Genomic DNA, 23,755 nt, shown 5'->3' with positions numbered 1-23,755 from the left:
AGGGGAGGAAGGCAGGGTCGGGCACCGCTTGGACCCAGGTGAGGGCAGCCTGGGAACAGCAGCTTCCATGAGCCTTGTAAGTGTCAGCCCTGCTCTGGCCGCCAGCACTGGTCTCTGGGGGCGTCTGGAGGAGGCGGCGACCCCGCAGAGCAAAGGCTCAAGCTCGCTGGAAGAACAGCCTGCATTTCTCATTCCTCAGCCTCTTAGGGGAGGGACCATCTTTCAGAAACTATCCTTGATCCACAGACTTCTCACTTCCAGCTAGGAAATAAAAACAGTTCCTTATATTTGTATAATTTTAAATTAAAGTTGTGGAACTGTGTGTCACCTCTCTCTCTGCCTCCTCTGAACGGCAGTGGCCTCTGCACTCACTCACCACGCGCTGCCAGTCTGCCCTGTAACCCCCACTCCCGCCTCAGGCTCTGCGTTTCCTACCTTCTCTGTCAATCTAACTTTTGCCACTTTCTAAGTGAGGCAACTGAAACTGGAGGCTGAGACCCTTGGCCCAGATTACAGTGGGCACAGAAAGGCCAGGGCGGGCAGCCAGGCCTTTATCACCACCGACCTTAAGCTCTAGAGTAAGGAACCCTGCTCCCAGCATCAGGCCGGGTCTCTAACCAGCCACACCCTCCAAGGTTACTTGAATTAATCTTGCACTGCACCCAAGGGCCAGCTCCACCAGGTTACAGAGCACCGGCGGGTGCAGTTAAGACAATAGATGGCGGTTCTTGATAAAGCCTAAAACGCTAAGCAGAGGTAAGCTATTTGGACGTTTTTGCTCCTGGGTGACCACTACTAGTTCCTTGTCTGACCATCCCTCGACTCCTTGGGACCCAGGAACAACGTTCGCCCTCGCCCCCAAGGCCCTCGCCCCAAGGCCGGTGCTTCGTGCCCAGCCTGCAGCCCTACCCCACCAGGCTGCTCCAGCCCATTCCCCCAACAACGTCCCCACCGGCAACTGCCACCCCAGCCACAAAGACACACCTTCTCCTCGTCTTCGTCGCTGAAATAATTTATCCTCTCCAAGATGACTCTGAGGAGCTGTTCCAGCCAGTTGTCATCACTGATGGCCAATAAAGACTGACTTGAAAACTGAGAAAGAGGAAGGGGAGGAGGACCACAGAGGAGAGTGGGGTCAGAAGGAAGCAAGAGATGGCATGTCTGGGGTCTGAAGAGGGCTGAGGGCAGGTGTGGTGGGTGGGGGTTCTCAGGGAGCTCACCTGGAGCAGCCTGTCCTGCCACTCCTTCTGACTCAGGGTCTTCTCGGTGTGATCTAGGAGAGAGAACTTGGGACCCCTCCGGCCAGAAGGCCTGGGCAAAAGACCCCGCACTTGCACACTGTGCCAGGGCCAGAAACCCACCATCTCACTTAATTCACATCACGTCCTATATAAGACAGCTGCTCTCCCACTGTACAGAGGCTCCCGGAGATAAAGGACTTTCTAAAGGTCAAACACACATGCCAGTCAGTAGCAGAGTGAGGATACAAATCTGGGTCTGCCTGGTTCCAAAGCCCACACTCTCCCGTGAGCCGCCACTCACAAGAAGTGTCAGGAGTCACTCTGGGAACACTGGAGCCATAGAACCCTGGACTGTGTGTCTGCTCAGCTCAGAACATGGCCCCAAGCAGCAAACCCATCCGGACAGCATCTCATAGGCACAGAGAGGCTGCTCCCAGTCCTCGTCACCCCCAGGAAAGCCCACCGTGTGCTTGGGGCTCCGTCTCTTCTGGATTCTGCCTCTTGCCCCAGCTTCATTCCACCCCCCCCCACCAACTCCTCACCATCCAGGATCTGCAGCATCTTGGGGATCTCCTTTGTCCACAGCCAGCCCACATCCAGGTTGATAATGGGGTGCAGCGAGGTGATAGGATGCAAGGCATTCAGTAGCCTTAGCGAGCTTACACCAAATTCCTTTTCTCTATAGGGTTTCAGGGAAAACATCTGAGAAACGAGAGAAGCAAGAAGGAGGCAGAGAAAGGATTTAAGGGAAGAGAAGAAAGAAAACTAGAATAAGCCATAGACAGGCAGAGCAGGAGCAAAGTCCTCCCCCATTCCATCCCCCCTGCTGAACTCCTACATGTGCTCCAAGATGCTCTTGAAACGTCACCTCCTCCTGATGCCTTCCCTGAAGACCAAGTCAGCCCACTGCTCTTCTAGGATCCCAATGCACCCTGTGTATCCCTCTATTAGTACATGTATCACACGGCATTGTGGGTGGTTATTCCCAGGCTTGCCTTCCCTGCTGAGACTGTGCACACCTCAGGGGCAGGTCTCTATCCTGTTTCTCCAAGTGTTCAGAATGCCTAGCGCACAATGTCTGGGCAAATAGAGAAACTCAAAACATACGTGCCGAGAAAATGAGATCCAGAAAGGCATGCAGACTTGTCCAACGTCAGCAAAAGAGAAACTTAACAACCATGTAGGAAACAAGCCAGGCCTTCCCATTCCCCACTTCTTCCTCAACTCTGGGCCCAGTGCTAAGCCCCGAGTTCCCTCCTCCAAGCTCTTCAACCTGGACCACCTCTCCCCAGAGCTCCAGTGATCCTTGGCTCTACCACCTTATTCCATGTCCAGCATAATACCTGGAAGAGAGTAGCACTCAACTATTTGTGGAATGACTGGAATGATGGATGGATGGATGGGTGGGTGGATGGGTAGATGGGTGGGTGGGTGGATGGATGGATGGATGGATGAGTGGATGGATGGATAGGTGGATGGGTGGATGGATGGAGATATAGTACTCATCCTAAAATGACTTACCACAAGGTGGACCAGGAGTTTCTGTGGGGAGATGAACTGCGTGGCTAAGTTAAAGAGAGGATAAAAGAAGAGGACAGAGTCAGTGCCAGCCCCAGGGTGTCCCGACGGGCAGCCCACCATCAGGACTTCAGAGGAGGAGAAAGCAAAGTGGAGAGGGGGCATCGGGCCGGTGCCACTGGGGCCTGTGACATTTTCACTCAGTCTAAAGAACAAACCATGACATGTTCAGCTGAAAAAAGGGGGGAAAAAGAAAAACACATCAAGGGATGCGCTGAACAGATGTTCTCACCCAGTCCCGCCGCCCCTGGGATTAGAGGTCAAGGGGTGAGGTCAGCACAGAGCGAGGAGCAGAGTCGGGGCAAAGGGAACTGAGCGCCAGGAGTGTCCATGCGCACGTGACACTGAACTAACAAGGTGCTGCTGCCTCTCGACTCCAGCGTTCTAACATGAGGGATAGAGGCAGGAGGCAAGCGCGCCTGGGCCCCTCTTCCAGAGGGGGCCCCTTTCACCCTCAAGGCCCCAGGGGCCCCTTTGCCTCACTGGCCCCCCAGGCCAGCCCAGGCTCCCGGGCACCGCTCCCACCCCACACACTCCAGGCCCCCGGGGGCCTGCCTCTGGCGGCTGGCACGTCCCCATGGCTGCCCCCGGGTACTCACGCTGGAGGTGGAAGCCGCTGAGGTAGGGGACCTGGCCCAGGGTCCGGGCCCTCAGGGCCATCTCCGTGGCCGTCTTACTCAGCGGCACGAAGGCCAGGCTGTTGCTGGGCTGACACAGCAAGGTGATCAGTTTAGGCAAGGGCACCTGGCGGGGGTGTGGGAGGGCTTCAGGGCCAAGCCCCGGGTCGGCCCAGGCACGAGCGCTCGCCCTCCCTTCGTGCACGTGCAGCCCCTCACCCCACCCACATTCTCGCCCCTCCCCACTGCACGTGGTAAAACACAGCCAGGTCCTGATGACAATGACGGCAGGGAGGGCCTGGTGAGGGAGAGGGAACCGTGTAACCTCACGGGGGAACACTCCGGAGAAGACAGACTCAACAAACGTCAGGGGACAGAGCTTGCTGGGAGGGAGAGTGACTCCGGGGAGGAGGGAAGTGATGCTGGCCTCCCCCCCACTCCCCCCCAGCCCTTCACCCAGCGCTGACCCACACGACCTTCAGCTCGCTGGAAACTCCAAGGACCCTGAGAGGCCACGGAGCAGGCAGGGCATGTGACCACCCCCTTTTCACAGGAGGAGAAACTGCAGCCCGGAGAGCAGTTTTCTCAAGACTCTATAGCCAGCAACAGGCCTAGCAGGACCCAGATTCACCAATCATGACCTTCCTCTGCTCCACGGAGCCACTTCTCAGAGGCCCTAGAGGCCAAGGGAGGTGGGGAGTACAGAGACAGGACAGGGGCTCGAGGGGGGTGCAGTCTGGGGGTCAGGGCAGGGATCTGGGAGCCTGACCCTGGAGGTTTGTACCATCTGTAGGATTTTGGAACACTTTAGTTGGATGTCCTCCTCATTCTGGAATAAAGAAAGGAAAGAGTTAAATCTGAACCCAAAGCCAGCTGAGCCTCCTGGCTCACTGCTCAGGGTTTGAGACACCTCCGAAGCCCCTCCCCCTTCCCCTCTGCTCACCATCCCCGTGCCCCTCGCCCCTCCCTCTGCCTGCCCCCTTGGCCCCACTCACTGAGCGGTCAGACTGGCAGAGCTGGATGGCATAGTCGATGACGACGTCTCCCTGGGACAGGGTCAGGTAGCCGAGCCGGCCCAGCATCTCAAGGAAGCTCAGAAGGGTCTTCCGCACCTGGGGGTCGCAGGCCATCACGGCACAAGACAGGCCGACGTGTCAGGGACCACCCGTCTGATCCTGCACGTCCCGGTGAGGGCTCAGGCAGGCAGAGCAGGTGCGGGCGCCTTCAGTGAGGGGCCTCCTCTCTCCTGACTCCAAGCCCAGGGTGACGCCTTGGTGGGCTACCGGCGATGACAGGTCACCAGTCTCCAAACCCGACCACTCCGTGCTCCACCCTGGAGTTCCAGCCCACTTCCGTTCCCCCCACCCTCCTGGAGGACCCCAGGTACTTAGCTTGCCCACGCCCCTGCTCCCCAGAGACATGAACATGGGTGGGGGTGGGGGTAGAACCTGCGTTCAGGTAAGGTCCCACATCCTGGCCTCCACAGGGAAGGTCAGGAACAAATCCCACACGTCACGAGGCCCAGCCCTCAAGCTGCCAGCTCCCCAGGACCCTTCTGAGGATTTAGGACTTTGTTTTCAGGGATGATGCCACTGCCGTCCATCCGACACCATGAACCACTGCTCCCCCACTCCCCTGTCCTGCACAACTCAGAGCTGGCTCCAGTCTGCTGCCTCAAAACCTGGCTGCACAGCTTGTTAAAAACAAGGCTTCTCAGACCCCATGCCAGGCATAACGTTTGGGGTCCTCTCTCCCTGAGCAAACTGCATTCTCTGAGGGCAGAGTTGGTATCTTTCAGAGCTTCACGTCTCCACTGGGCACCCCAGTGTCACCCGCAGAAAAGGCTCAGAACATAGGTAGGAGCCACCTGTCTGCTCTGCAAACCCTACTTGGGCTTTGAAGACCCCAGATGTAACTGGTGGGCGCCGGTCTGAGGCTGGAACCAGCTTGGTAAGGGCGCCTCACCTTTCCTGCTCCCCAGCCACCTCCCCTCTGCGTTCTGTGTGGCCCACCGGCCCCAACACTCAGCCTTTGTGCTCACTGGTTTGAGATCTTCCTGGATCAGCACAACGATGGAGTGCATCACCTCACGCTTGAGCGTCTCTGTCTGGGGCACTGGAGAAAAGACAGACGTGCAGCTGGCCACCAGCTGCCTCCCGCCTCCTCTGCAGCTTTGGGAGCCATAGAAGATGGGCAGGAGGGGTCCTGGGCACAGCCCTGGTCCTCAACGGCCAGGGGGACTCCCTGGGGTTCCGCCACCATCCCTCCACTCCGAACGAGGCTGAAGAGTGACCTACATGGTCTCTCCCTCAAGCTGCCATTTTAGTCCTGGCCCCTGGGGGCCCCACGATGCCCGCAGACCGACCTCTCCAGCCGTGCTGTCCCCTCCCTCTGTACATCTCGGCCTTTGCAGCTGCGAACATGCTCTTCTACCTCGCTGTCACCGTCTCCTTCCCTGCTCTCGGGACACCTGCCCAGTGCCCACCCACCTCCCCGATCCAGCCCTGTCTGCACCCCTGCTGCACACGGGTAAGCACCTGTTGCGGTTTGTGCTGCCTCGTCCCGCTGTGTGAACACCCTCGTCTCCCCAACTCGGCAGCCAGCTCCTTAAGAGCAGGACTGCGTCTCACTCACGTAAGGATCTCCAGTGCCTCCCACCGTACCAGGCACACGGCCAAGGTTCAACAGACATGGAACTGGAGCTGAAGCTCCCGGCTGACAATCATGGACGAAACCACCATAACTTGACTGTACTGTGGGCTCCGGTCTAAGCACCTCACCTATGTTTTCCCAACAAATCCTCACCAAAAACACTGAAGGTAAGTGTTCATGTTACCTCCCTGTTTCCAGTGAGGAAACAGAGGCACAGACCGAAAGTGATCTGCCCCAGTTTGCAACAGCTCATCAGAGGCAAAGCCAAGATTTTGAACCCACTGAGTTTGAGTTTAAAACTGTGCTTTTAGCTGCTATCCAGGGCTGTTTCCCAGAGAAAGGAGGTCTCATGAGAAAGAAGATGCCCCGGCCCAGGCCCCGTTCCCACTCACCTTCCTGGAATATTTCCATGAACACTTGAAGGGCTGGCACTATCTTGGCCGGATCCTTGGATTCCAGGGTCTTTCGTATTAACAGTACCACCTGGTCATTGTGTAACTTCGCTGTCGGAAGGGTGCGGATACAAGAGAAGCAGGGCGGTGTTTAAGTGGCAGGTGGCGAGCGGGAGTCAACCATGCTCACAGCAAATCACTGGTGCTGTGGGCTGGGTAAGTGAGAGGCCCCCAGGCTGGAGAGGGAGACGGAAGCCAGGGCGCCAGCGTGGGCCAGCGTCACCATGTGCCGAACGTGCGGCCAGACGCTCTTCCTGAACCTGGCCAGGTCCCTCCCCACCCTACCACGTGCTGCCCCGAGGTCAGCACACCCCCCGTGACCATCAATGCTGGACTCACACGATCACCTCTCTGAGCAGGGGCCCAAAGGAGGAAGGGAAGCCAAACCCAGGCGGAGGGAGTGGGAGCGAGCAATGTCTACGCCCCTCGGTGTTCAGTGACTTCAGGCCAAGCTCACACAGATTACTTGGCCTCTCATCTAGAAGGATGGGAGCCCCTCATGGGAACCTCAGCCCCTGCTCCAATCCAGGGAGAGACAAAAGTGGTCCTGCAGCTCGGGGAACGTGGGACTTACTCAGGATGAAGAAAGCCCTCATGGCGAGGCCGCGGCTCTGGATGGAGTAGGGATCTGACGTGTTGACTTTTTCGTGCAGCTGTGGGGAAACCAAGGTCCGCAGCCATGAGAAGTGTGGCCATAAGAATAGCAGGAAAACAGAACCCAGGCACCCACGTTCCCAGCCCCAAACGAAGACAACGGCCAATAAATTACACACACGGAAGGGAACACCTTTTTGTGAAGTGTTCAATTGCCCTCTTCCTACTTAGGCTGCAACACAGAACATCGGACAGTTTCCACAAGTGTGATGGGGTGGTGTGAACCTTCTCCCAGAGATTAGGGGGAGCAACAGAGGCCTGTCACCCCTGAGAAGCATACAGAGTGTGTCCAGTGGAGACATCACACTCTGCCCAGAATCCAGGCGTCTGCCTGTCCCAGGGAAGCCTGAGGTGTGTGGAAAGACACCTGAACGGGGTGGAGGCAGTGACCTGGGCCGGGCGCGTCGGCACCTCCGAAGAAGAGAGGACAAGCCAGCGCAGGCTGCCACCAGCCCCGCCGCACTCACCTGCGTGAACAGCATGGGCACGACGTTCTCCAGCTGGGACTCCAAGTTCACGCCCCCGCGGCCGCTGACAGCCAGAGCGTCCACAAGCTGGCAGATACACTGTGTGCGTGGGGACAGAGTCGGCAGCGGTCAGCCCGCCCGTACCACCACCAAGGGAAATCCTGGCACCTTCTACCTGAGGGTGGCCGGGCCATCACGGTTTCACACGGCCCTCCTGGACCGTTTCAAGCCAGGCTCAGGGTGTAGTTCTTCCATAGCCAAATAAAGCCATGACCTGCCCTTCCGCCTCACCCAGGAAGCTACACTTATTTTCTGTCTTTTTTTTTTTATTTAGTATAGTCAGTTTACAATGTTGTGCTAATTTCTGGTATAGAGCATAGTGCTTCAGGGTGGTATCAACTTACTGACAAAACAGAAACAGACACACAGACACAGAAAACAAACTTGTGATAACCGCTAGGGAAAGGGGGTGGGGACGGATAAATTGGGATTGGGGATTTGCAGATATAAACTACTATATGTAAAGTAGACCAACAAGGTCCTCCTGTGGAGCAGAGGGAACTACATTCAATACCTTGTAACAGCCTATAATGAAAAAAAGAATATGAAAAGAAATACATACACTTATTTTCAAATAGTCTCATCATTCCACAGAAACTTTTAGGGCAATTCAACCTTGCAAGTGTTGGCTAACTTCAGAGCAGGATAAGTTAATCATGGCCAAAGTAAGAACTGGTTCTACTGTTCTCTGACTTTCAAATTCCTGAAAACCAAGTCTAAAAGCCTAAATATCTACTCTCTACCTAGTGGGCTCTACTGTGTATGGGTTGTTCTCATCACTGGCATAAAAGATCTGCCAATAGCCTGAGTTTCTACACGTGTGAGCATTCCACTCAATTTTTAAAAAACAGCTTTATTAATAAAAGTAAAAATAAACAAATGAAACCTAATTAAACTTAAAGGCTTTTGCACAGCAAAGGAAACCATAAACAAAATGAAAAGACAGCCTACAGAAGGGGAGAAAATATTTGCAAATGCAAGACCAACAAGGGACTAAGTTCCAAGATACACAAACAGCTCTTAACGTCAGAAAACAACCAACCAAATCAAAAAATGGGCAGAAGACCTAAATAGACATTTCCCCAAAGAAGACATCCAGATGGCCAACGGGCACATGAAAAGGTACTCAACATCACTAATTACTAGAGAAATGCAAATCAAGACTACAATGAGGTATCGCCTCACGCCAACCAGAATGGCCATCTCTGGTTCTCTTCATTTCTTAAAAATACAAATCTGTATTTCCACCTGGTATCATTTTTCTTCTGCCTGAAGGACTTCCTCTAATATTTCTTATAGTGTGGGTCTACTGGTGATGAATTCTTTCAGTTTCTGTGTGTGTGAAAACAGTTCTGTTTTCAGTTCATTTTTGAAAGATATTCCCACCGGGAAGTATGACTCGAGGAGACACTGTTTGTCGCTCAGTTTGAAGGAGTCACTCCGCCGTCTCATCACCTGCACGGGTTCCGATGAGAAACGTGCTAGTGATTATCTTTATTTTTATTCCTCTGCATGAAGCGTTTTTGCTGTTGTTTGGCTTGGGTTTTGCTTTGGCTTGCTGTATTTAATGTTTTCTCTTTCTCACTGGTTTTGAGAAATTTGATTACGGTATGCCTTGGTATAGTTCTTCTTCTGGTTTTTTGTTTTTGTTTTTTTCTAGCTTATCTATAAAGGGAGTGAATTTGTCACTAAACATATGAGAAACATCCTTGGGGACTCAGAAGTGCTTTTTAGAAATGCTGGGGCAGTCTTCCTGAAGCTACGGGTTCTGACCTCACAGGTGGGGCAATGAGTCATTAAGAGTCACATAGTTAAGATACTGCGACCTCATTTGTATTTGTGGGCTGTTGCAGGGAAAAATGGCTTAATGTTTTAGGCACACGTCTGACTAGTTGATCTGACAGAAGGATGAGTGAGAAGCTGAAGTCAGGAGAACAGTAGTTCAAAGCAGAAGGTAAGGAAGGCCCGAAGTGGTGCGTATCAGCGTGGGTAGAGAAAGGAGTGGACTAGAGACGTCGCGGAGGATGGGGTAGCGAATCAGATACTGAAGTGACGGAGCGTGAAAGCTTTTAAAATCACTCCTACACGGCTGGCGGGAATGTAGTTTGGGGCAGCCGTTACGGAAAACAGGACGGAGATTCCTCAAAAAACTAAAAATAGAGCTACCTTATGATGCAGCCATCCCCCTCCTGGGAATATGTTCAGAGGGAACTCTAATTCCAAAAGAAACATGCACCCCAAGTTCACAGCAGCACTAAGGTAGGGACGATGACAGCACCTGCACTCTGTACGGTCACTCTGTGGACAGATACGATTTAACACCAAAAAGCACTTAGAACAGTGCCTTCTACTCAGGTGTGTTTGCTATGACCGTTCCGTCCCAGGGTAGCTATATGAACAGTGATAAATTCCATGAGACGAGAAAACAGAAGGCTTGGAAAACTCAGAAGACAGAGGAAATGGTGAGTCCACTTTTGGACACACTCAGTCAGGAGCTTCTGACCCACCATAGTGACACTGTAAGTGCCTGCTGAATAATAAGGCAAACGACCAGGGTTTTCTTTTTTAAAGCACTTTGGTCACGTGTCAGGCACTGCCAAAAACTTTTTTTTAATTATTTCTATTTTATTTACTTATTTTTAATTTTTCCTTCCTGTTTCATTGAGATATGATTGACATGCAGCCCTGTGTAGGTTTGAGATGCATCACATAATGATTTACCTTACATACCGCGTGAAACAACGACCACGGGAGTAAGTTTAGAGGCCCTCCCTCATCTCGCGCAGATACAGAATTAAAGGGACAGAAAAAATCTTTTTTTCTTGTGATGAGAACTCTTAGGATGTAATCCCTTAACAACGTTCATATACAGCATACAGTGGCGTTAATTATATTCATCATGTGTCCATCACATCTCTAGCACTTATCTTATGACTGGAAGTTTATACCTTTTGACTGCCTTCAACCAATTCCTCCTCCCTCTGGTAGCCACAGTTCTGGTCTCTTTTTTCTGAGTTTTTCTGTTCACTTTTGAAGTATAATTGACCTACAACTCTGTTACCTTCTGTTGAATGACACCGCCACTCAGTATTTCTGTACATTTTCAAAATAATCACCACAAAAAATCTAGTTACGATCTGTCATCATGAAAAGATATCACATGATTATTGATTATATTCCCCACACTGCACACTTCATACCTGTGACACATTTTTTTTTTTTTGCAGCTGTAAGTATGTGCCTATCAATGTGCCTCAACCTTCTTCTCTCCTCGTCAAATACGTTGTGTCCTTCTCATTTTGGGGGGACTCCAATCGCACATAAATTAGGCTGCTTGAAGCTGCCCCATGCCTCAGTGATCCTTTCTCCTTCAACTCCTCCTTCCCTTCCTCCTCCTTTCCCCTCTTCTTCTTGTCTTTTTATTTTTCTTCCTCAGTTTGTTTTATTTTGAAGAGTTTCTATTGCTCTGTCTTCAAGTTAACCAGTCCTTTCTTTTGCAATGTCTAATCTGCCATGAATTCCATCCAGTGTTTGGTTTTTTTAAATCACAGATATTCTAGCTTTTAGCCCCAGGAACTCAATTTGGGCCTTTTTTTTAAAAAAAAATTTATCTTTCTTGTTTCTACTCAACGTAATCCTTCCTTTAGCTTTTAAATCTGTAATACAGTCATAATATTTGTCCTAGTGTCCTTGTCTGCTATTCTAACATCTGTGTGAGCTCCGGGTCAGCTGTGGTTGATTTTTCTCCTTGTATTTATATTTTCATGCTTCTTTGCATGCCTGGTGATTTTTTTAACTTAATGCCCCTCATTGCGAATTTACTTCATTGGGTGCTGGATATTTTTCTATTCCTAAAAATATTCTTGAGTTTTTTCTGGTACACAGTGAAGCTACCTGGAAATAGTTTGATCTTTTGGGGTCTTGCTTTCGAGCTCTGTTAGACGGCGTTGTTAGAGTAGCATTCAGCGTACTGCTAATTCTGTACACCCGTCTCAGGACTCTGCCTGGGACCCTGGGAACTGTGTCGTTTTCAGGCTGAGTGAGGAGAACAGGCACCTGCCTGACCCTGGGCGAGTTCTGGCTACTGTTGTCTTCAGTCCTGGGTCCTGTCCTCAGGCAAGTGCACTGTTCCGTGTCCTGCCCTGAACATTCGCGCTGCCTTGGTCTCCCTGGACTCTCATCACCATCTTCTCACCTCAGGAAGCTCAGCAGAGTCTTCCCGGGTTTTCTCTCCCTCTGCCACTGCCTGGAGACTCTCTTTAAGAAGAAAGCTGGGGCAACTATAGGGCTCACCTCCTTTCTTTCCTGCCTCTCAGGAATCACTATTCTTTGTCACCTGGTGCCCAATGTCTTCAGAACCTATTTTCTTATATTTTGCCCAGTTTTCAACTTGTTTCAGGGAAGAGGCAAAGCCTGGCTCCAGTTAGTCCATCTTTACCAGAAGCAGAAATATCTCCACTGGATTTTGAATATTTGATGAAATGTCAAATATTCCCTTTGGTCTACCTGATGGACCCCCAAATTTGGCCCTAAGTAGAGTTGGTTAGTGCTCGTTGATGTCCAAACAAAATTATGGTATGGACTGATTAATTTCCTGATTCTTAATCACTATCCCCTGGAGGGAGAGAGAGAAGGAGGGAGGAGAAAAGGGCTACCCAAAACATCCTGACTGCCAGCCAAGACCCGGGGTAGCCCCTCCAGCTGACCCATCTGCAGACTAGCAGTTGGGATACAGATTTCAGCCTCCAGCTGGCTGACTGGCTCTGTCCCAGAGTCACAGCCCTTACCCTCAGGCAACACGCAGACACGTGCCAGGAGGGAGGGTATTTAAGAGACTGTGGCTGGTCCACTTGTGGGGAAGCTCAGAGCATATGGTGAGAAAGGAAAGTGCACTGGTACGTGGTGGTAATGCAACAACAGACCACAAACTGGTCCCAGGATGCGAATGGGTCCCGCACTTACAAAAGTTTAAAAGTCACAAATGCACACTGGCACGTTTAACAACCATGGAAAATGTGCCTCTCTGATGCCTACTCTGAGGGGCATTATTGACCAACATCTCCAGCTGCCGTGCTCTGAAATCCATCACTGTGTTAAAACAGACTCCAGATTCCCACAGGTTTCTCCCCGCCAGTGAGAGAGGCAGGTCCACTAAGTCAGGCCAGTTCCTGCAAGATGGGACCTCTCTGATGGGTGAGTCTGGCTCCGTGACTCCCTGTTGGCATTGTTGAAACTTTCATAGAACTACACCGGAATCCAAGACCTTCCTCCCTTCTTGCGGGGAGGGTATAGCTTAGTGGTAGAGTGCACTGTTTAGCATGCATGAGGTCCTGGGATCAATCCCCAGTCCCTCCATTAAAAATAAATAGATAAATAAATAACCCTAATTACCTCTCCCCTAAAAAAATAAATAAATAGAAGACTTTAAAAAGAACTTCAAGAATTTCCTCCCTTCCTGCCTCCTTCCCTTCCTTCCTCTTCTCCTTATCGAGGGTCAGACCTACACCTCAGTCTCCTCCAGATCCTTCCCCGTTTTCCCGCACAGGTGTTCCTCTAATCAGCCTCCTGCCCTCTAATCCCACACTGGTATCTGCTTCTTGGAGAACCAGACTAATCCATACCTTGACTGCTCTGAGAGGTCCTACAGTTAAGAAATTTGTTTAATTATAACCCAGTGTTTCCCACACATTTTACTAAATAACACACCTTCCTTTTTTATGAAACACTCATTAAAAGTCTGGGAAACATTGTTTGAGAAATGCCATCAAAATGGACGGAGAACCGAAACAACAATCAGAAAAGGTTGGATTCTGACTCTGGGTCCTCTGCTCAGAAAAACACCTAACACTGGTATAATATTGCAATGGTAGGCAGAATTCTGAGCTGGCCCCCAAATTTCCAGGCCCCTGGGGTGCACACACCACCTCCCAGTTATTCAGTCAAGCACTCAGCCAGGTGTTGATGCAATGTAATTAGGGCCCCACAGTATCTGACCTTAAAGTGGGAAGGTTATCCAGACGGGCTTGATCAAATCTGATGAGCCCTTTAAATCTGAGTCTAGAGGTCAGAGACAGGAGAGTCAGAGTGGTTCAAAGCTTGAGATGGATTCAACGAATGGGCATGGCTGAGCTCCACTAAAACCTTCTTTACCAAAGCAAGTCTTCAGGCTGGATTTGGCATGCGGCCCATAATTTGCCAACTCCAGCACCGACTGCTCAATAAACATGGAAAGCGTGAACTAGTTAAACTTCCTTCTCGCTCCTACCCCAATCACCTGGGAAATGTAGAAAGGCGTCACTCCTGTACTTATCAAAGTCATTAACCACTGGATCAACTGGTTCACTTGGTTCTTGAGTTTGGACGGTGGCATGAGGAAGAAGAGGTGGCCAGCTATCACCAGGACTTGCTCAGTCACCTGCGCCCAATGAGACACCACAAACTTGCCTCAGCTCATGGGTGAAGGTAGGACAAGCACTCAAGGACTTAGCCTCACCCATCTCTGCATCCCAGAGCCTAGCAACATGCCTGCCAGTGTGGGTCATCTGTAAACGTAAACTGCAATTGCATTCTTAGCAGCAAGTGACTGGACAGTGGAGTGTTTTCTCACTGCACCCTTTCTCTGGAGAGTGGGAAAAGGAACCTGAGGAGAGGCCCCCTGATCTCCTAGAAGAGCCCGGGGTCAGCCTACCACGAGTGAGTGGACGGTGCTGATCCTCACTCTGTCTCCAGAGTCGGGGCAACCTAGAGCCAGGTACCCTGCCAGGCCTGCCTTTGACTCAAGCCTCACTCCTTTAGCGCATCCACCCAGCCCCTGCTACTCCCACCCCACCTTGTTCTTGTTCTTCAGAGACCAATGGTTGAAGAGAATGCGGAGGGTGTGGTAGGCCTTGATGGACACTGCCTCTGGGGTGATGTCCATCACTTCATCATCTTTAGAGCCCAGATCCAGATGCTTCCGGGTACTGATGACCAAGCCACTGAGAGCTGTGAGGGAGCAGGACCCACAAAGGGAAACATACGCGCATGTGGGCCCAGCCCTTCCATCACCGCCCTCAGAGGGCCTGGAGTCCTGCGCTGGGAAGGACCAACCCGCTCACCACCTCCCTAACTTGTCTGTCCTTAATGACCACACCCAGTCCAGCCAGCAAGGGCAGGGAAAGCGGTCCAGGCTGTCAACACCCACAGCATCTCTATCAAGCTTGGTCCAAACGAGGCCAAGTCAGATGGAAAAGAGCATGTGCTCACACCTGGCCTGCTCCTGGCCACCTCCTGCCCCTTCCCCAGCCCTCTGGGATCCACGTGCAGTGGGGCCCAGGCTCGTCCTGCCCTTCTTCCCCACTCCCCACTTCTAAGAGAGACTCTCCCCACCCTCACCTTGACATAACGCCAACATGTCATCCTCCTCTTGGGCCATCCTCAGAAGGCACAGGATGTGCTCCCACGTGGCACCAAGGTAGGGGGCCACCCCTGGGAGGGGAAGGACAAGAATGACTTCCCTAGCCACAGGAGGGGCCCCTCCAAGCCTTGTGGAGGAGGAAACCTTATTGGTTAGGAGCCAGGAGGCCTGGGTTCTGATCCTCGCTCTGCCTTCAGAGCATCTGGGCAACCTGGAGCGACTTAATTTATCTGAGTTACAGCTTCCTTGGCTGTTACACCGGACGGCACTCCCTGATGTGGCTTCCTCACCAGGCTGCTGGGAAGAGGAAGCTCGAAACCGGACGTCAGCACAGCACACAGGTGTGGGGTGTCGCCACAGCCGGCATACGCACACACCACGCACACACACACACACACACACACTATACACACACCACACACACATACACACACACCCTACATACATACACATACACCACACACACATACACTATACATACACACCACACACACTTTACACACACCACACACTATACACACACCGCACACTATACACACACCAGACACACACACACATGCACCACACACACATACACATACACTATACGCACACACCACAAACATGCACACACACATACATTCACACACATACACACACATACACCACACACACTATACACACACCACACACACACACACACACTCTTCCAGCTGTGTTGTCAGAGGTCACATGAGACTATTAGGAGACACTTCCAGTATCTGTCACCATGTCCTCCGAACCTTCTGTGTGGCCCAAATACACACTTTGTCACTTTGAACCTGACGCCCAGAAGGCCAGCTGCCTGCCCCCTGGCCTTTCTGTGGCCCCAGCTCCGAGTGGTAAAGAGAAGGCAGGTGCTGTCATCTTCCTGGTGATACGATTTTTTTTCACACTTTGTGGCTGAAGGAGGGGAGTGGAATGGGTAACGGGGCCACTTCACTGCTGTCACCAGTAGCCACCAGGATGGAGATTATATGGTGATTCTCTGCCTCACCCTGCTACATGGTTACCTTCCAACCGCGAATCAAATCCAAAGCTGCAGGTTCCCCTGAGCACAGGACTCCTTGCTTCCCCCTCAGCCCTCCCCTCCGCTGCCGAATGGGGGCTTTCCATGCTGCCTTCTCTCCCCAGCTTGGCCCCTACGTCTTCCTTGCTGCCCCCACAGTCTCCCAGCCCTAACACGCCCTCCTGTGCCGCTCCCTGGTCTGAGTTCCCACCAGCCCACAGGGTCCTGGGTTGCACCCTCTAATCCCCCAACTCCCCCCACCCGGGATTCGCACCCTGGCCAAGGCTCAGCTTCCCCACTGTGACCAGGAGGCTCCTCGGGGGCAGGTCGTGCAGATGCAGTCTGTCCCACAGTTTGACGATGACCATTTCTGGAGACTGGGACCCCAGGGCCATTAATACTGAAACACACATGTCCTCCAGTTCCCCTTCTGGTTTCTGGAAAGAGAAACACTAACTGTTCCAAGCCGGATCGTCAAGGGGAGTCCCCCGGCTTCCCTGCAGGGGTGGTTCTCTTCCATCTCGTGGGCAGGAACTCCCCTCCATCATCCTACCACACATCCAACACACACCTGCCCAGCAGTGGTGGGCAAGAGCTTCCCAGAGCGTGCAAGAGGACAGGACGACACGGCGTCTGTGAGGTCATCGGATTGAGTGTTGCTGTGGGGGTGGCAATAGGGTTCCCAGAGCACAGGGCTTCCCCTGCAGCAGTCAGTGAACCACCAGGAAAGTGGGTAATTGTAGAAGCAACTTTGGAAAGTCTCAGGTAGACCGGGGGTCTTGATCAGGAGACAGGTGTGCCAGGACAGCAGGGAAACTGGGAGGAAGACACCTCATAGGTAGGTAGTTAACCAGGAAAGCAAGACACCAGATTAGCCCAGTGTCAGAAGGGTGAGTGCAAAAGCATGCGGATAGACAGACAGGTAGGTGTCATGAATGGTCAGTCTAAAGGTGGACTAGCAGACAGGTGGGTGGACAAGAAATGATTAGCAAGTAGATTGAGATGATTAGTTGAGTTGCAGTAACAAAGGTGAATGCCTAAAACACTCCAGGGTGAGGGTCTGGACAGTCTGAGGACCAGGGAGACTTCCAGGCCAATGGCCCCAATCCTTCCCTACTCTCCATCTCACTTTTCCCAACTTCACTCCATCCCTGAATCTTCCATTCTGTCTACAGTTCTTGAGACATGCTCAGGGTATAAGATATGGGCTCCAGCGAACTATTTAGACACTTGAGGTCCTCATATCCCAGGTAGGTCCCATTTAGTTTCTAAATATCATCACCCACCAGAGAGGAACTCCAGGGTGCAGACCTGGGATCCATTCCTTCCCCACCGCCCCCAGCCAGAGGCACAAGCTCCTCACCACTGCCCGCAGGTAGTCCACAAGGGTGTCCTGTCACCTTCTGGCGTGATGAAGTTGTCATCCTGTTATTCAGGACTTTGACTTCCAGCAACTTGAGGGTTTGTAAGATATTATCTGCTGACAGCTACAAGAGAGAGGGGGCTCAAAAAGAAAGGAAGGCTGAAGAGGAGGTAATAAGGAGAAAATGGTCCCTGGCAGAGAAAGGAAGAGGAGTCGTCAACCTGGGGCGAGGATTAAAGCTGGACCGGGGGTAGGGGTGGGTGGAGAAGGTATGGGTCAGACCAGGCACGTGGGAACCAGACCCGGAGCTGTGCGTGGACTGGACCAAGGAGTGCTCTGCGGACTGGAAACTTCCTGCTCTCCTAGCACCCTGCGTGTGCGCCCAACCAGCTACCTGATGGAGGTGGTCCTACGCTGGCTGGCAGCCAGGAGGATGTCTGAGGTTTCCTCACCTGCCCAGCAGCTTGGAGTGCCTCCATGAAGTTCCTGATGGTCTCTCCTGAGACGTCACATTCCAGGTCCCGTTCCCTGGTCTCCGAGGAAGCCGCCATAACTACAAACATCTCTGCAAGGAACAGAGAGAGAGATGTGTGGGGGCTGTCTCTCCCGCTGGAGGAGGGTATTCCCTCAGAGGGCATCTCGGTACCATGGAAACATGCAAAGAGCAACTAAGAATCCAAGACACCAGCACGGCTCCTGACTCCACCCCTCACTAACACCTTATCCCCAGGCAACTCTTCCCTGCTGGGGATTCTGTTTCTTCATGTGTAAACTAAGCATAATTCAAATTAACATGAGAATCAAAAGAGATAAGATATACCCTACTAGGAACCAACTTTCAGGACCTCATCCTGCCCTTTAGATCACATCTTTTCCCTGGAGATCGTAAAGTGTCTTCTCTGGGTGAGAGCTGGACAGAGTTGGGAGGGGTGGGGGCAGTGCTTATCCACACATTACAAAAAATTGATTGCTATAAACTATAACTTACATTCCAGGCACATATACCCATAGTCTTGGTTAATAGTGACAGAAAAAAACCAACAAAACTGATTTAGTCTGGGCTCAGCTCATCTCCTAACAGCAAGGATAGCTTATTTATTTATTTAAATATTCTGATTCACCCTAAAGACATCATCCAACAGGCCTCGTTTTACTCATTTGCAAACGGTGACCACTGCGCGAGCAGCAGCAGCAGCAAGGGCAGGAGTAACGGCCGTAGTAGAGCCGTCAGGGGAGGCGTGTGACATCCCAGAGGCAGGACGTGCCTGGCACAGAGCAAGAACTTGGTACGTTTGGATGACGATGACGATGACGACGACGACGATTTTCAGTTAGAAACTGCGGACACTCCACCTGGACCCACAGCATCCCAGCATCCCCCTGTCTCTAGAGGAGAGGACCCCTACATGGCCATTTTAAGATCAGGTTCTGGACACTGGGTCAGGGGTCGGGGTACAGGTGAGGTAACAACAACAACAAAAAAACAGCCAGAAAAGAAGTGTATCCGAGGGGGAGTGAGGGGGGAGGGGGGAGGGAAGCAGAGAGATGCCACTTAAAATGAACAAACCCAAATTCCCAAAGACATGGAGAAACCTAAATGCTATGAAAGACAGCCAACAAAATCGACAACTGGAACATGAAATTACTCCAAAGGAGACTAATTTTATAAGATAGTCTCTCAAAGACTTTAATAAAATAACGATGATAATCATTGTCACCATCATTGTCCTCCTCATCAAATAAATATGCTTAGGATGCTTAAAAAAAAAACTTTCCATTTTTAAAAAACCAAGATATTATAAAATAAAAGCAGACAGAATGAAACAAGAATTTATAGATATGAAAAAGAACCAGTTAGAATATATGAAAATTAAAAATACAGGCATTAAAAATTTAAATACTAACAGAATATAATCAAGACTGAACAAACACGATAGAAAGCCCAGAAACAAACCCATGCACTTAGGGTCGATTAGTCTATAACAAAGGAGGTAAGAATACACAAAGGAGAAAAGACAGTCTCTTCAATAAGTGAAGCTGGGAAAACTGGACAGCTACCTGTAAAAGAATGATATTTGAACATTGCCTAACACCATATACAAAAATAAACTCAATGAATAAAAGACCTAAATGTAAGAGCAGATACTCTAAACTCCTAGAGGAAAACATAGGCAGAACACCCTTTGACATTGATCACAGCAGTATTTTTTTGGATCTGTCCTCTGGAGTAATGGAAATAAAAGCAAAAATAAACAAATGGGACCTAATTAAACTTACAAGCTTTTGCACAGCAAAGGAAACCATAAGCAAAATGAAAAGACAACCTACAGAAGGGGAGAAAATATTTGCAAATGATGAGACCAACAAGAGACTAATTTCCAAGATACACAAACAGCTCATACAGCTTAATAAAAAAATTAAAAAACAACCCAGTTTAAAAAATGGGCAGAAGACCTAAACAGACATTCTCTAAAGAATAAATACAGATGGCTAATAGGCACACGAAAAGATGCTTGCAACATCACTAATTATTAGAAAAATGCAAATCAAAACTACAATGAAAGATCATCTCACACCAGTCAGAATGGCCATCATTAAAAAGTCTACAAATAGTAAGTGCTGGAGAGGGTGTGGAGAAAAGGGAACCCTCCTACACTGCTAGTGGAATGTAAATTGGTGCAGCCACTATAGAGGACAGTATGGAGTTTCCTTAAAACACTAAACATAGACTTACTATACAATCTGGCAATCCCACTCCTGGAAATGTATCCAGAGAAATCTCTAATTCAAAAAGATACATGCACCCCAATGTTCACAGCAGCATTGTTTACAATAGGCAAGACGTGGAAGCAACCTAAATGTCCATTGACAGATGACTCAGTAGAGATGTGGTCTATTTATACAATGGAACACTACTCAGTCATAGAAAAGAATGAAATAATGCCATTTGCACCAACACGGATGGATCTAGAGATGATCATATTAACTGAAGTAAGTCAGACAATGACAAATATATATGATATAACTTCTATGTGGAGTCTAAAAAAATTATACAAATAAACTTATTTACAAAAAGGAAATAGACTCACAGACGTAGAAAATAAACTTATGGTTACCAAAGGGAAAAGGGAGGGGAGGGATAAATTAGGAGTTTGGGATTAACAGATACACACTACTATACATAAAATAGATAAACAATAAGGACCTAATGTATAGCACACGGAACTATATTCAATATCTTGTAATAAACTATATAAGAATCTGAAAAAAAAATAATATATATATATATGTCTGACTCACTTTGCTATATTCCTGAACCTAACACGTTGTAAATAAACTATGCTTCAATATCGCTTCTCAGCCTTTTGGCTAAAATCAGGTGCAACCATACTTCAATAAAAATTAAATAAATAAATATCAAGACTGAACATAAAGAGAATTAGTAACTCGGAAAATAGTTATGAGGAATTCACTCAGTATGCAATGCAGAAATTTTTAGAAAATAATTTTTTAACAAAAGAAACTAACATACAGAGGACAGACAGAGGGGTTCCAGAAGAACTCCAGAAACTGACACGTTGTAACTGACGATACTTCTGTTAAAACACACACACACACACACAAAACTTCCACTAAGCTTTTTTTTCATTTTTAATGGAGGTACTAGGCTAGAACCCAGCACCTCCAGCACACTAAGCACGTGCTCTGCCACTGAGCTATACCCGCCGCCGCTGAACATTTAAAGAAAACATAACGCCAGTTATACACAAACTCGTCCATTAATTAAAAAAAGAAGGAGCATTCCTCAACCCGTTTTATGAGCTGAGCATAATCTTGATATGGAAACTTAAAAAAGATTGTGCGGGAAAGGAAAATAAAGGCCAATCTTTCTCACGACTATAGATGTGAACATCTTTTTGAAAAATAGAAAACTAAATCCAGCAAGAATCTATTTAAAAGATGATGACGTATCCAAGGTCTAAGTGAAAAACAGAAAACAACTGAAACCACACCAAGATTCCATTTCTTCCCTTATTGGATTGGCAGAATTGTTTTTCAATTGAAATAGAGTCAGTTTAAAATGTGTCAATTTCTGGTGTCCAGCATAATGTTTCAGTCATACATACACATACCTATATTCCTTTTCATGTTCTTTTTCATTAGAGCTTACTACAAGATATTGAATATAGTTGCCTCAGCTTGCCAGAACTTTTAAAGCATACGTCGTCAGCAAGGCTGGAGAAAGCTGCCACGCCTCACAGTAGCGGTGCAGAGGGACACACGCCCAGGAGTGATGGATTGAAGCACTTAACAAAATCACATATGCAGGAACTCTTTCCTCCTCAAATCTGAAGTCACAAAAAGGCTTCCCTGGTACTAAGACAGCTTACAGAGTTTACTGTGATGGATTAACTAGTTTTCTTGGAGTTCTTTCTAACTGACTGACCTGTGTTTCCCCTTGCTACTGCTATTGTTGAACTTGCTTGAATGATTATGTGCTTAGCAACCCCAACCCCATGTTTACACCCTACCCTAAATAACTTGTACCTAAACCCAGCAGCTATTTTCCAGAAAGAAGGTCACAGAAGGATAACCCTGAAGGAATGGCCAGATCCTCCAGCGCCTCCGTCACCCTGGAGGGATCAGACCAGGTAACGCCAAAGCCATGGCAGCAACCTACTTGACAGACCACCAGAAGTCCCCGGGACACAAGATAAACTTTTGTAAAAGACTGTTGTTCATCATCACTGATGTGCGTCGTCCCGCCTGCCTGTACAACCACCAAGCCCCAACCCCAGGATGGATTCACGGTCTCTCAGACGTTAGCCCACAGTGACTCCTCTTTGCCGGGCAAAGCAATAAAGCTGCTCTTTTCTTTGCTCTCAAAATTCTGCCTCTGAGTCTGAATTCTCTTTTCCGGATGCAGAGGCTGATTTTTCAGAAACAAATCTCCACTTCTAGAATTCACTTAGAAGATTCTGCTCCATAAACAGGAAACAATACTTGGGCAAAGTTAATCACTGTAGTATTCTCGGTAACAGCGAAACACTGGAAACTACCTAAAGACCCATGAACTAGAGAAGGGATGCGCAACCACAGCACGTTCCAGGTGGAGAGCTACAGGGCTGGGCTGCTCCGCCTGCGGTTGGTTGAATGCGCGGAAGGGGAACACAAGGATAGGGAGGCCCGGCTGCCCAACAGAAACAGATGAACCTGCCTGCTTGCAAAACTGCTTCTGTAACTAAGCAGAAAAATTAACACTCTAGCTGTATACCTTGGTGGGCTACAGTCTGAGGACAAAAAGACCTGCGGAGAAGCTTTGACCTTCAGGAGTTTGTTATTGCTAGTGTTATGGGGGGGGGGCGGGCAGTAATCATTCTGAAGCTATTGTGTATGTTGTAGTAAATATACTGATGCTTCTTTGGGAAACAGGATCTTTACCATGGGAGAATGGAGATGCAAACATGGAATGGAGCCCCAAGATGCCCAAACTTTAATTGGAAGTGTGAGCAAAAAGTCATGATTTAAAGTCTACCGGCTCGCTGAAAAGGCCTGGCAGCAATGACACCCCAGCAGAGATAAGCACACCCACTACCCAAAGCCTGCCTCCTACAAACCTCATGCCACACTCTTTAAAAAGAAAGGGCTCCTGGAGCAACGGCTGATTATAGGTTGAGAGTCGGAAAAATACAAGGTGAGCGTCTATTTCTTTTGTTCCAGAAACAAGGAAGTGCTCAGAAACTAATAGGCTTACGTTAAAAGGACAGAGGATGCAGCTTAAAGGGTTCTCCCACTGAGAATGAGGCCAAATGAGGATGATTTGAGCTCCAAAAAGAATAACGATGGTAATGTATTAAAGCCCACTGAGTAAACAAACAAACAAATAAACAAAACCATGGGTCCAAACTAGAGCTAAAAATGTGTGGTGATTGAGCTGGGGAGGGGTGGGGAGAGAGGATTCCACTTTGATAATAAATACAGAAGGAATGATACTATTACAACTACAAATTAAATAATTGATGCAAGCAAGAAGTGTCAGTGGAACAAGATATTCACGTGGCCTCAACATATCACCTCACATATTACTTATTAATGGCAGAAGGGAAAAAGGAACTTCTATAATGGAGAGATCTGATGGACACCATCTTCACCACGTGATCAAACTTAGCATCACCAATAATGTAACTAACTGGTACTAGGGACCTCCTGATGCTGCAGTAGAAGACACAGGTCACCCACATTCCACC

At 49.4% G+C, this 23,755-nt stretch overlaps 1 protein-coding gene across 5 annotated transcripts in view; it reads right to left on the bottom strand.

Annotated features, from left to right (window-relative positions):
• LOC106728924 (maestro heat-like repeat-containing protein family member 1) overlaps positions 1 to 23,755 on the bottom strand; it is a 63,729-nt gene that overhangs the window by 26,190 nt on the left and 13,784 nt on the right. The window contains exons 3-19 of one of the 5 annotated variants that reach the window (XM_014554389.2): positions 17,960 to 18,072; positions 17,508 to 17,631; positions 16,419 to 16,581; positions 15,096 to 15,188; positions 14,551 to 14,705; positions 13,996 to 14,136; positions 7,662 to 7,760; positions 7,115 to 7,193; positions 6,481 to 6,591; positions 5,478 to 5,551; positions 4,432 to 4,548; positions 4,221 to 4,265; positions 3,419 to 3,563; positions 2,763 to 2,806; positions 1,784 to 1,943; positions 1,221 to 1,273; positions 985 to 1,092 (exon numbers count right to left, since the gene is read on the bottom strand). In XM_014554389.2, coding sequence (XP_014409875.2) covers positions 985 to 1,092; positions 1,221 to 1,273; positions 1,784 to 1,943; positions 2,763 to 2,806; positions 3,419 to 3,563; positions 4,221 to 4,265; positions 4,432 to 4,548; positions 5,478 to 5,551; positions 6,481 to 6,591; positions 7,115 to 7,193; positions 7,662 to 7,760; positions 13,996 to 14,136; positions 14,551 to 14,705; positions 15,096 to 15,188; positions 16,419 to 16,557 — 1,563 coding nt within the window. In that variant the 5' untranslated portion in view covers positions 16,558 to 16,581; positions 17,508 to 17,631; positions 17,960 to 18,072. The remainder of the gene's footprint in view (positions 1 to 984; positions 1,093 to 1,220; positions 1,274 to 1,783; positions 1,944 to 2,762; positions 2,807 to 3,418; positions 3,564 to 4,220; positions 4,266 to 4,431; positions 4,549 to 5,477; positions 5,552 to 6,480; positions 6,592 to 7,114; positions 7,194 to 7,661; positions 7,761 to 13,995; positions 14,137 to 14,550; positions 14,706 to 15,095; positions 15,189 to 16,418; positions 16,582 to 17,507; positions 17,632 to 17,959; positions 18,073 to 23,755) is intronic. The other 4 variants (XM_032473135.1, XM_032473136.1, XM_032473137.1 and 1 more) reach the window with 4 other exon arrangements.

This window comes from Camelus ferus, chromosome 34 (genome assembly GCF_009834535.1).
Source record: "Camelus ferus isolate YT-003-E chromosome 34, BCGSAC_Cfer_1.0, whole genome shotgun sequence".
Lineage (NCBI taxonomy): Eukaryota > Metazoa > Chordata > Mammalia > Artiodactyla > Camelidae > Camelus > Camelus ferus.
The sequence above is the reverse complement of the archived record's forward strand: the minus strand, read 5'-3'. Positions and strand labels throughout refer to the sequence as shown.